At 33.1% G+C, this 13,272-nt stretch overlaps 1 protein-coding gene across 1 annotated transcript; it reads right to left on the reverse strand.

Annotated features, from left to right (window-relative positions):
• Window positions 1–9,468: 9,468 nt before the first annotated feature.
• On the reverse strand, window positions 9,469–12,794 carry LOC145004625 (large ribosomal subunit protein uL3y). Its single transcript, XM_078963581.1, has 6 exons — window positions 12,686–12,794; window positions 11,422–11,516; window positions 11,178–11,288; window positions 10,484–10,788; window positions 9,991–10,400; window positions 9,469–9,906 (listed from the first exon to the last, which is right to left on the reverse strand). Exons 2-6 carry the CDS (start codon window positions 11,504–11,506, stop codon window positions 9,648–9,650), a joined length of 1,170 nt encoding a protein of 389 aa, XP_078819707.1. The 5' UTR covers window positions 11,507–11,516; window positions 12,686–12,794; the 3' UTR covers window positions 9,469–9,647.
• Window positions 12,795–13,272: the final 478 nt, after the last annotated feature.

Below are 13,272 nucleotides of genomic sequence, written 5' to 3' on the forward strand. Positions count from 1 at the left end.
TCATTAAGTTTTTGGAAATTACTTTTGTTTAAACGTATTGTAACCCTAGCACACATCTACAGTTGTAGTTCTTTATCGAGCTCATCTAAGGCGCAGCATATTAATCATTCGACACTATTTGATTCATTTGTGTGTTCATTTGTTTCTTTGCATTCAATTATCTGTTAAAGAATCTATCGATCTAAGTATAAATCATTCTTAACATTTTTTTTGAAAATATACCCCCCGTTATAACTTGTTCCGCCACTTTGAATCTGGCTCTAAATGTTTTTTTGTTTTTTTTTTTTTTTTTTGGGGGGGGGGGGGGGGGGGGGTTGAAACTTTACTTGAAAATATATTTTACGATTTGGGTTTATTGGATGGTAACATAGAGTATGCAGCAAAGGAAATTTTAAAATTTTTAAAAAGTTTTTCAAAGTTTATTTAACAAAGTATGGTTAAACAAACATTCATGACATGATGTGAGGTACGGGGGAATCCGGATCCACTTATCACCAAAATAACGAAACACTTCAACTCTATAATACTTTGAGGAATAAAAATCCAAATGAGCTCGGTCTAACACCCCTACTAGCGAGCTCGGAAGGTACATTGGTTCTAATTTTTTTGGCATAGATGAGTGTGCAAGAGTTTGATAATTTTGATATTTTGGCTTGGTGGAAAGAAAAGGAAACCCATGAAACATCCAAACATTATGACCCAAAACTTTCATTTTTTATTTAAAGTAAAAACAGTTTTCCAAAACGTTGTTCATACATCCCAATAGATAAATATGTCAAATGTCATCAAAATCACAGTATGTCCCTTAAACAAAATACATATGATATGTGTGATGCAGTCAACCCGAGCTCTTCCCCTTGGAACCAAAAGTACCTAAAACACAAACTAAAAAGCGTAAGCACAAATCTTAGTGAGTTCCCCAAGATACCACATACCAAATATATCATGTAACAAGCCCCGTCCAGACTCGCATAATGGGCCTCGCCCACACTTGCATAACGGGCCCCGCCCAATAAACATACATATACAAGCACATACAAGTATCACACAGACAACAAGTATATCAACATAATCAATCAAGGATCGGCATTGGTGCCTTAGACCCGCTAAACCCGGTGAGGAAATTCACCTCGAAAAGCTGAATGAAATGGATGATCCCTCGCTGCTGGTCCTACAGCTCCCCAAGCTATCAACTGCCACATAAAAACTAATTAACATTTGTGATATACATTAGAACCAACAATCTTTATTTGGGGTAAAAAGACCATTTATCTCTAAGCTATCTTGGCCAAAGAATGGAGCCCATATCCACAATCCAATAGGCCCAAAATATGGCCCAATTTCCAATTGGGCCCAACTCCTTCACATGGGCCTTAGCTTAAGGCCCAATAACATACTTGGCCCAAAAACTACCAAAGTCAGGTGGCCCAACTAAACCTAACCTTCCAAGCCCAAACCAAGGCCCAAACCGAAAGTCCAAAATTGAAATGCTAATAGACTGAGTATGTTGGGCGTACTCATCTGGTATGCTAAGCATACTGCATTGAGGGCGTATCGCTATGCATACAGGCTTGTACGCCCAGCGTACTCAACTAATTCAGCCAACTTCAAGTTAAGCTTCTAATCCGTTAAGACTTTGCTCCAGAATGTAAATCTGACCCTTTTAAGCTGAAATACCATGTAAAGTTGCTATCTTTATGTCCATGCATGACCATAAGAAGCTCTAAATATCAAAAAGGACCTAATGAATGACTTAATGGATGCATGAAACCCCTAAACTCCATAAAGTTGGCACCATTATGCCAAAGGATCCCATAAAGACCTTGGATCTGAAAGAAAAAGCCTTTGGGATGTCCTAATCCCAATATTCATCCAAACCATGGCTAAAAACATAACTATTTAAACAAAAAGAAGATCTAAAAATCAAGCAACCAAGATAAGAACTTGATACCTCAAATTTCTTGCAAAATGGGTAGAGGTTTTGGATCCAATACATCCTCTTCAGGCTAAGCAACTTCTAACTTCTTCAACTCCTTCATAATGCCCAAAGATTAACACCAAAAGCTTTCCAAAAGCTCACACTCAACAATGGAAGATGGGACTCGATTTTAAGGTTTTTGGACATAAGAGGTTGATAAGGAGGCTAACACTTGGGACTTAATGACATTATATAGGGCTTGCACCCTAAAATTAGGGTTTTTGGGACTTGACCACGTATGTTGCGTGTACCACATCATACGCTAAGCGTACGTGCATGCCTCTGCGATCCTTAATGATTCACGTATGCCCCGCATACACCTGGCTTATGCCCAGCGTACGGCCTCAGCAAGGCCTAATCATGAAAGCCCAAGTCTTCTAAACCCAACAATAACTTACATGGTTAAATCAATAAAATAAATGATTAATACCTTGGAACCATCGGGTGTTACAACCCAATTTCCGATTCTAGCGACCATGGCCCGTGATCTGCTAAGATCCCAAGCTTCTATTGTAGCTTCGGAATCGGTTTTTTCTGTTAGTGGCAGGGTTATATCACCAAGAAGAATAAAACTCACACTTTTGTCGGTGGAAGTGTGCATTTGCTTGAAATGTTACCTCGATGGCGTGGAACGGATGCAAGACATTGAACTATTAGAGGGCAAAGCTTTGCAAGTTGAACAAGTACTTGATGAAAAAGTAGCCATGGGATTCTCACCCTAGAAGAGCTCGAGTACGAGAGAGCATTGCACAACAATATGGCAGATGAAGAATAAATCCAAAGAACAATAAAATAAAAAAAAAAAAACAATTTGGATGTTTTGTATTAATGTTTGAAGATGTATTAGTTTGACAACTTGGATGTTTTGTGTTTTTATGTTTGAAGTTGTATTATGTATTTGCAATATTTAAAAAAAAAAAAAAAAAAAAAAAAAAAAAAAAAAAAAAAGTTGAAAGTTGCTCCAAAGAAATGTGTTATATGCCTCGATCCAGTTTATATAAGTTCAGATTTTTTAGAGGGTAGATCGGTTTGGAACCGAAATAATTTAGGGGTGAACCGATTTTGACTTTGTTGACTAGAACCGAACTCGTTTTTTAAACCGGTCCGGTTCGAAAAAAAACCGCTTTGTGCATGTCGACTATTGGTGTAGACGGAGGATAATCATAACTTTTTAGTTTTGATGCATATAATCATGTTTTTTGTGTTCTAAAATAATAGTCTCCTAGATAATCTTTAGTTTATAGATAATCACAATTGTTTCCTAGATAGATATACTGAAGATGAAAAAAGAAGGTGTAATTTCAAGATCTGTGATCCTTATTTTGGTAAATGGAAATAGGGTTACAAACCCCACTATGACTTACAAAGCTATAAAAAGTAAATGCAAAAATTTACATTGTTTTGTTGTTGTGATGTGTCGATTGACCGATTGCTGCGGGTTTGTTTATCGGTAAGCATTTTTTTTTTTTTTCGTTTTGCAAAATAGGTGTGAACTTACCTCTTTTTTAAAGGTTTTGTAGTGGGATGATTCATAAAACTTATAAATAAAATTAATTTTATAAAAACTTTTTTTAGTATATTGTTTTTTTATAATGAATATTAGAAAGTGTATATCTCATTTAAGTGATCAATTCCTGCCACAGATCTATTAAATTTATCAAAGATCACCATTCACTAGTATGTCTCACTTATTTGTAATTTAAAATTATATTGTTACATAATTTAAAGCATTCATAATGAGTTTTTTTAGAATTTTTAAAAAACTTTTTCAAAGCTTTTTAAAAAAACTATTGGAGGATTTTTCTCATGGATCTTGTTGATTACAAGTTCTACAGTTAGAGCCTTTTCACATATTAATTTTATTTTATTTATTTATCTATTATATATACTCGTACAATTGTTATTATGGAACCATATAAAAGACCATGTGAAAAGCTTATATATAGTGGGATATCAGTAAAATCTTTTGGGTGGATGACACCAAAAGCTATCTGAAAAAATGCGACATATTGTGGATGTTCTTATGATGGAAAGAAACCTCTTTTTAATGGTTCAAACTACGTTGTCTCTCAAAATTTAGATAAAAAAACACATTAAAAAGTCTAATCAATTATATTTACATTATTTAAACATTTTATTTTTAATATTTGTAACACTTTTGGGTGGATGACACCAAAAGCTATCTGATATCATAAACCTTATTTGTTATAGACATTTTATAAAAATATAACTAAATTAAAAACGGTGTACCGTATTTTTTACTGTAATATCGTTATATAATATTAGTTGTTATTCCTATTGTTATAATCATTTTTTTATTTTAATATCATTTTATTGTAATAGTTATTTAATTCTTACTTATTGCAATAACACTAATTAATAACATATCTATTTTTCTGGTTATATTCCGAACTTTTTATTAACACATAATGAAATATAAGTGATATTTTTTATATTTATTCATTTTCAATTAAAACTTATTTCAATGACAACAACTAATAATATACCTATGCAATTCTACTTATTTATTTTTTAACATTTTTATTTGATATAAAATAGGTGTGAAACTTGTGTATTACACGGGTTAATTTAAAAAAAAAATTAAACATTAAACTGTAAACAAATAATATTATTTAATATACAACTTTAAAAGAAGAAGAAAAATAAAAAGTATTTAACATATATATATATATATATATATATATATATATATATATATATATATATATATATATATATATATATATATATATATATATATATATATAGAAAAAGGGAATATACATTACAGCCCCACCTAAGCTTAGGTACTAAACCTCTTGAAAATACATTGTTTTACTATATAAAGATTACGGTTAATGGATTCACGGTTAATACTTCAAGATGTAAATTCAAGATCGACAAAATAGGGTTTAGGGTTTAGGGTTTAGGGCTTAAGGTTTAGATTTAGGGTTTAGGGTTTAAGTTTACGGTTTAGGGTTTAGGGTTTAGGGTTTAAGGTTTAGGGTTTAGAGATTAGATTTAGGGTTTAGGTTTAGGGTTTACGGTTTAAATTTTGGGTTTAGGGTTTAGTAATGTTCACTTGGGTGAAGTAATAAAGGATAATTGATGAAAGAAAACAAAGATGGTAAAACAATAATGAAAGAAAGAAATGTTATGGAGGATGATATATTGACTAAGTGAAACCAAACTGGACATATTTAGCATGTTAAAACGACATATTTTAGAGGTTTAGTACCTAAGCTTAGGTGGGGTTGTAATGTATATTCCCTATCCCCTATATATATATATATATATATATATATATATATATATATATATATATATATATATATATATATATATATATATATATAATACTTTACATATATAAGTATATGACTTTAATTTTAAAAATTGAAACTAACCAAAAATTGACAAGTGGATAATATTTATTTCAAAAGTACCACAATATGACAAGTGTCAAAATTCATGAAAGACATGTAGCAGAAAAAACATTCATTTATTAAGGAGGATTACACTATTCGTCCCTCGTGCACACGTCAGAAAGCGTGTTTAGTCCTTATTTTCAAAAATTAACTCGGATCGTCCCTCGTCCGTTTAAAGTTGCACGTTTCGTCCCTTTGGACATAAAAAGACCATTTTGCCCTTATTTATTTTTTTTAATTTTCTTTTTATTTGTTTATTATTTTTAGATTTATATATATATATATATATATATATATATATATATATATATATATATATATATATATACACACATACATATACATATATTTATATATAACAATAAATATACATACATGAACCCACCCCTCCTCGCTTCCCCCTCCTACGTATTCCTCTACCTTTGTCCCACCATTCTCAGCCACTCCTGACATCGGCGAAGCCCCATCACCCCCACCTTCACCTTCACCCCAAAGCGATAAACCAAAATCGGACCAATCGATCTTCATCCTCCTCTAATCACCTCTATCAAACCCTAGAACTCTTAACTCTAGAATGAACTATACATAGAATCATCAACATCAACACCCTTACCGGTGGAATCATCAACAACACCATAATCACCACCACCATCTTATATATCCACTCAACCATAAGTCACCTCTCATTTTTACTGTTCTCGATTTGCAGTAAATCAGAAGATTGAAAAGAGAAAAAGTAAACTTCGATTTATACTTTCCCCAATTTCTTTTCTTCTTCTTCTTCTTCTTTAAATTTAATCGGTCATCTCTCTCACTCTGTGTCACAGACCGCTAGCACCTCCTGCAATCGAAAATGATGGAGATTCAAATCATAGAAGCGAGTTCATTCGAACCCAATTCTTTTCCATTGACAACAGAGACGGAAAGGTGATCACATTCTGACAGGTGTTTTAAGGTGGTTTTGAGAGGTTGATTTGGTTGTCTAGGCAGTTTTGGTAAAGATAAAGTTCAGAAACTGGGGGGATAGAGATGGTTGGCTTCGAGGGTGGTATAGGGCAGGTGGTAGTTGTTGTTTGGTGGCAATGAACTGATGATGTTCGAATGGTGCAAATTGTACGAAGGTGGTTCCGACTAAGTTTGGTTTTCCGATTTTGAAGGTAAGGTTTAAAGTGGATGTTGGTTGCGGTTTGTGACGATGAACAAAGGTACTACAAAGGTGTTCTGATGGTGGCATAACCCGGCAAAAAAGGAGGTAAGAAGTTGATGGTGGGTTTTAAGGTGGTATAATGTGAGTGCACGAGAGACGAATGGTATAATTTACCAGGTGGTGTTCATCCGATGATCTGGTAGGGTAGGGGTATAAAGTGAGACCATATTGTTTTTTCTTTTATTTTTAAAATAAAAGGGGCACAATAGTAATTTTCGGTCTCACAAAGGATGGCTTGCAAATTTAAACTAACGAGGGATGAAGCGTGCGACTATTAACCAAACGAAGAACAATCCGAGTTAATTTTTCAAAATAACGACTAAACACATTTTCTGACATGTATACGCGGGACACAGTGATGAAGCCACATTAAGACAATGGTGGGCCTTGGCCCACAATATAAAAAAAAAAAAAAAAAAAAAAAAAAAAAAAAAAAAAATTAAAAAAAAAACTATTTTCTGATACGTTTTATATACACTTTTGTTATATGAAAGGAGTTGGGTTTAATGGCCCACCCCAATAACATATTAAAATTGCAAATAATAAGATGTTGCCACTTTTGATTTATATATACATATTTACCAAAGGGATAGTGACTTGAAAGGGTAACGAACTTTCGATTTTTTTCACATTTAGTCACTAAACTTTTTTTCGTTATCTATTTGTCATTAAACTATTGAAACTGTTCACATTTTACCCTTATAGCCGGCTGTTACCGGTTATAAGGGTAAAATGTGAACAGTTTCAATAGTTTAGTGGCAAATAGATAACGAAAAAAAAAGTTTAGTGACTAAATATGAACAAAATCAAAAGTTCATTTCCCTCTAAAAAGTTCAATGAATAAATGTGAACAAACTTCCTCTTGTATTATGTTTTAGAAATTATTTATTTTTGCTAAATTGTAGCAACATTTGTTGATGAAAAAAAACTAAATATATATTTAAAAAAAATTAAAAAAAAACTGAAACCAAAATAAAAAACCAATGGTTTGACATTTTCCAAAATAAAAAATCAAAATTTCCATTCTGATTTTGGTTTTACAAAAAAATGAACCATTCTCACTGATGTGAATTATGACCATTGGTTTAGCATGCTACATCACCTATTCATCATCATCTATTTACCTAATTATCATCACCTATCTCTCTTCATTTTATTTCATCACACACCAACTATTTCATGTATCCATGTTTCATCCGCAACATATTTGTAGATATAAAATAAATATATCGTTTAAATCTCTTAAAACATGTATAAAATCGTTCATCCAACATAGACAGCAAGTATTCAAATAATATGCACACATAACACGTAATTTATATAAAATACTTCATATTTATGTGTAAGATGAAAGTAACTATATATACCATAAAAATCTCATAAATGCTTCCTAACTTTAAACCCCAAGGTTTACTCTACTAAAGCTTCATATTCTCGGCTCTCTGGACCCAAAAGGGTCCAGATTCCTAACTTCAAACCCCATGATTTACTCTACTAAAGCTTCATATTCTCGGCTCTCTGGACCTACAAGGGTCCAGATCTATAACACACACTTGCAAGAGGGGTTTGAGGCATTCAAAACCCCAAAGATGAAGTGATTCAAGCCCTAACCCCAAAACGGAATCTACACAATAGGGAAGGAAAGGGGTTCATTTTTGTACCTCAAAATGAAGTTCCTTGCTTGAATAACTCAGAACAATAACCTTCCTTGGTCCCTCTTGCTGAAACTCTTCTCCTTTCTTGCAAAATCACACCAAAAAGCTCAAGATAGCTCTTCCTCTCACTCTGCACACTCAAGCTCGCTAGGGTTCTTACTTATGGGAAAGGTAGTCGCAATTGAAGGCCATAAGTGCCTTTAAATATGGCTCGAGCCCAAAGATTTAGGGTTTCTGCCAACAGCGCGGACTCGACGAGTCGTCTCACCGACACGTCGAGCCCATTCATTAATCCGAGTCATCAGTTGCGACGTTACTCGACGAGTTGAGTCGTCAACTCGTCGAGTCTCTCTTCTTAACTCAAAAGAAAAATACTTCAATTATGATACCTGGAAATCCGGATATTACATTTTGTTTTTTTATTTCAAAGATTTCTTCATAAACAAATTTGCGACATAATACAATAGGAAACGAACATTTTAGCCATTGAAACTGTTCACATTTTACCATTATGACCGGCTGTTACAATCAAGTAAGGACCCTTTCAAGTCATTACCCCTTACCTTAATAATTCAAGAATTTATGACACTTTTTTTATAACAGTTCACGACTCACTGTTTTGTTTACATTTGTTAGAACCGATTCACAATTTGTTAAGCGTGATTCACCAATAGTAGTTTTGTTTAAAAATATAAGTACATTTGTAATTGAAATTTTTGTGATCAGTGAATTTTGTTGACAAATATATCGTCAAACTTTTCCGTCTAAATTACAAACTACATTTTAAATGATTTTAATGAATACAAGAGAACATATGTGCAGCTTAAATGAGCAGTATGTTTTAAAAATGCATACATTTTCACATTTTATTATAATTTAAAATATTTTTCTATCACTTCATATTTTATATATTTTTTTACATTTTGTTATCATTTAAAATATTTTTCTATCAGTTCGTATTTTTACAAATTATTTGTTGTATCTTAAATCAAAATCCTAAATGGTAATTTGTTTTACTAGTAAAGATTTTGAACCCATCGACAAAAAACGACAAACCCTGAAGACCAAAGTGCTGCTAGTTTTTTAAAACAAATTTTGAAAAACTTCCATGCATCAATAGGTCCGGATTTTATCGAAAGTATCTGAATATGTAATGTCTTACTACTTATTTATTTATTAAAATCAATTTTAACAAATAAATAATTAAAAAGATGGAACTTATTTTAGGACGGTGGAATGGTAGTCCAAAACAAACATACCATAAGATCTCAAAATCCCAACCGAATAAAATATCCATATCCCAAATTCGCAACCTTTCATCTCAACTTCTTATAAAAAACAACAATAAAATAAAAAAATAAAAAAAAAAAAAAATCTTTCTAGGCTTTGAGTCTTCCATAAAACTTCGCCTTCTCATCAAGAGTCTGAAAGCGTCCATGCCCAAACTTTGATGACGTGTCAACAAACTTAAGCTTAATTTCCTCCATAGCAAGCCTCGATGTCTGTTTCAACAAAGACTGTCTTAACGTCACCACCCTCTTCTTGGGTCCCACACAACACCCCTTTATCATCAAAAAATCATCCTTCACCACCCCATAATGCGGAAACCCACCCATCGGCGTTATCTCCTTCTCAGTCCTACAATCAAAAAACAACACATAAATTCAACAAGAAAATTACTATTTTACCCCTGATAAAAAAAAATTAAAAATAAAAAAAAACCTGTCGTATTCAGTGATTGCAGAATGCGACTCCTGTCCAGATTTCCCAAGTTTATAAATCTTCTTATTCATTTCAGTTCTGTGATGATACCCATTCTGTCCAGCTCTAGCAACAGTGAAGGAAACCCTAGCGGGGTGCCACGCTCCGATACACGCAACCTTACGGAGCCCACGGTGGGTCTTCCTGGGTAAACGGGTCACACCCCAACGGGTCACAACGCCTTCATACCCTTTCCCTTTTGTCACACCAATAATATCAATCATTTCATCTTTCTGAAACACAGCATCGATTGGAATTTGTTTCTCGAAAAAATTGTACGCAAAGTCAACTTTTTGTGCCACATCACCACCGTTGACTTGGATTTCCATTAGGTGGGCCTTTTTCTGTTTCAGACCTTTCATCTTACGAATCTGAAACTCACATACAATATCTGATTAGATATGTTTAAAAGATTAAGGATTTATGTAATTGGGTTTAGGGTTTAGGGTTTTACTTGTGTGTGGGCAAGAACACGGATGACATTGCAGTACTTTTTCATCTTTTCCAGCTGTGACTGGATGTCTTTCTTTCCTGTTTCGGTTTCATATTTCTTTGAGTAATTTGTGAATGCTTTCTTTTTTGATTTGCACCAGTTTTTGTAGAATCTTCTTTTGATGTCTTCGCTCAGATGCTGGGCCCACACTGTGTTCAAGGTGCGGAGCCCACGTGGGGTCTTGACGTACCCCACCACCCCAACAACCACCATTGGAGGTGTTTCGATGATTGTCACTGCCTCACAGGTTTCTTTCTTGTGGAGTTCTGAGATAAAATGAATTAAAACATTATTACATATAAAGTGGTAAATACTATGTTAAGATAGAAAAAAACAAGTAAATTACATTTATAGTCACCCAAGTTCACCTGATATTTCAATTTTAGTCCAAAAGAGTTATAATGCAATTTTGGTACATAATCGAATTTATTGGACTAATAAGTCCTTTCCATGGACCAATAAGATTACAAGAACCTAAATCAAGGACCAAATAGTCTTTTTTAATTGGATCATTGACCAAATATATATTACGAGAACCTAAAATAAAGACTAAAGCTGTGCAAAAAAAGAACTTTTTAAGACCAGATTTTGAAAATTCAGATATCCTAAAGGGTCTAAAGAAACTATTATTGGTAAAAAAGAGTTAGAAACTGACTTGATCCAGGCTTTTCAACATCTCTAACAATATGTGTCATTCCAGCTTTGTATCCCAGAAAAGCAGTAAGTTTACAAGGTTGTGCAGGATTGTCTTTGGGGAATGCCTTCACTGTAAAACCAATATATTAGAATCCAACAATAATAGATTTATAAACAATATAAAACCAAAAGAATTATTAAGATTTCGACTTTAATATATAAAAGGATTAACATCTTATGTCAGGAAATGTAAATATATAAACCTTTTCCTCTGTGACGAGCAGCCCTTTTCCTGGGAAGAAATCCCAAAGAACCATGTCTTGGATGCTCGAACTTACGATGAGACATTCTTAAATATCTGCAAAACTTATAAAGTTTATATCCAAAATATCACACAAGAAAACATAAACAATAAGTTAAAAGACATGTGTTCCTATCAGGTTTAACATAGAGTAGATGAAAGAAAGTATCAAGTGACAAACTCAAGTTAAGAATGAGAATTTAAATGAAACAGAAACAACAGAACAAACTTAAAAAAACTGTAAATCATGATACATGTTGGGAGTTTTTGACAAATATTTGGAGTGAAACAAAAATAGTCATGTATTAAGTTGAAATAGTGGATTAAAGAGAGATGATTGACTAGCTGCATATGGCTTCAACCACATTATGTAATGATGAAAAGAAATGCTCCAATACCAGAGGCCTATGGCAAAAAACTATGCCAATTCTCTGAGCTTATTAGTGTTTCTTACCAAACCCAAAATTGGTATTTGGCAAACAAGCCTTTTTGAGATTCCAGCCTTGATTATTTGTATGTTTCATGAGACAATTTCTTTCATCATACATGTAGAGGAAAAACGAAGATGCCAGCAAGATCAATATCTCTTTCTCATCTTAAAACAATGAAAAAACCACTAAACTAATGTAAAGCTCTACACAGAAAAATATCAATATCAACCAAAAAACAATTAGATTAGCCTAAAACATATGAAGTGATGCTTTAATACATATTCAGATCAATCAAAAATGCAGAATAAGGTCGAATTAAGCTGATTTGGGAGAACTAGTTGTCTAGATCTATTAGTGCATGCTTGACAGCAACATGAAAATTAGACACTGAAATATAATAAAACTTCAATTTTCTGTTTAGCTGATACAAAAAAGAGAGTAAAAGGCTATACTTTGAACATAACATCAACAGATCCGAATCTAAAACTACTAGTTTCGCTGGATCTGCGAAGTTAAGCATAGAAAAGATGTACGTAACAGATTGATGTAAAGTAAACAAAAAATCGTCATCTACAAGCATACAAACCATACACTATATAAAATTCATTCTCCTAAAATAAACAGTAACACATACAACACCGAAACCCAGAATCCCATATGAATGGGGTATGCGGATATAGAGACAGCGGTGCCTCCGTCAAGGAAAAATCAGTAATACATACGTAGATATATAAGATGATTAGTACAAAAATCATCAGAAAATTAGAATCGCAGAGATAATTCAGACATCCATACCTTGAAATTGAGAGGGATGGAAGCAGATCGAGAGGTGCAATGAGCAGATGAATAAGCCTTTATCGGCTTTGTAATACTATGGAGGCGGTTTTTGACCGTCCGATCAAATCGTTCAGCGATTTAGGGTTTGAAATTGGGCCGCAGGTTTACAATAACTTTTATTAGGGCTTGGGGAATTCGGGAATTGGGGCTTTCGAAAATACGGGCTTGTTATTAAAGCACCCAATACCCATTAACTTTTTTTTTTTAGGTTAGAGAAATTTCCTACGTTCTAAGGTTTAACCGTTATGCCTCTATAAACCAAAAAAAATAAGTTTAGTGATCAATTCGAAAAAAAAAAAAAACCACATACAAACAAACAATGAATCATATATTGAATTGCTTTGATGAAAATTTTAAAGGCATCATTCAATCTTATTAATTCCTTTCATGTCTCAAACATATATCTCAAAATTTCAATTTTTTGGTACTATATGAAAAATTTTGAACATGCTTGAACATAGAACCATATTATCGTGCCTTCTTTTTTACTCGCTTTTATTTGTAATATAATAAAATAATGAAAATTACAATAATATGTGACTTGA

The sequence above is a fragment of the Lactuca saligna genome, chromosome 7 (genome assembly GCF_052625555.1).
Source record: "Lactuca saligna cultivar CGN05327 chromosome 7, ASM5262555v1, whole genome shotgun sequence".
Taxonomy (NCBI): Eukaryota; Viridiplantae; Streptophyta; class Magnoliopsida; order Asterales; family Asteraceae; genus Lactuca; species Lactuca saligna.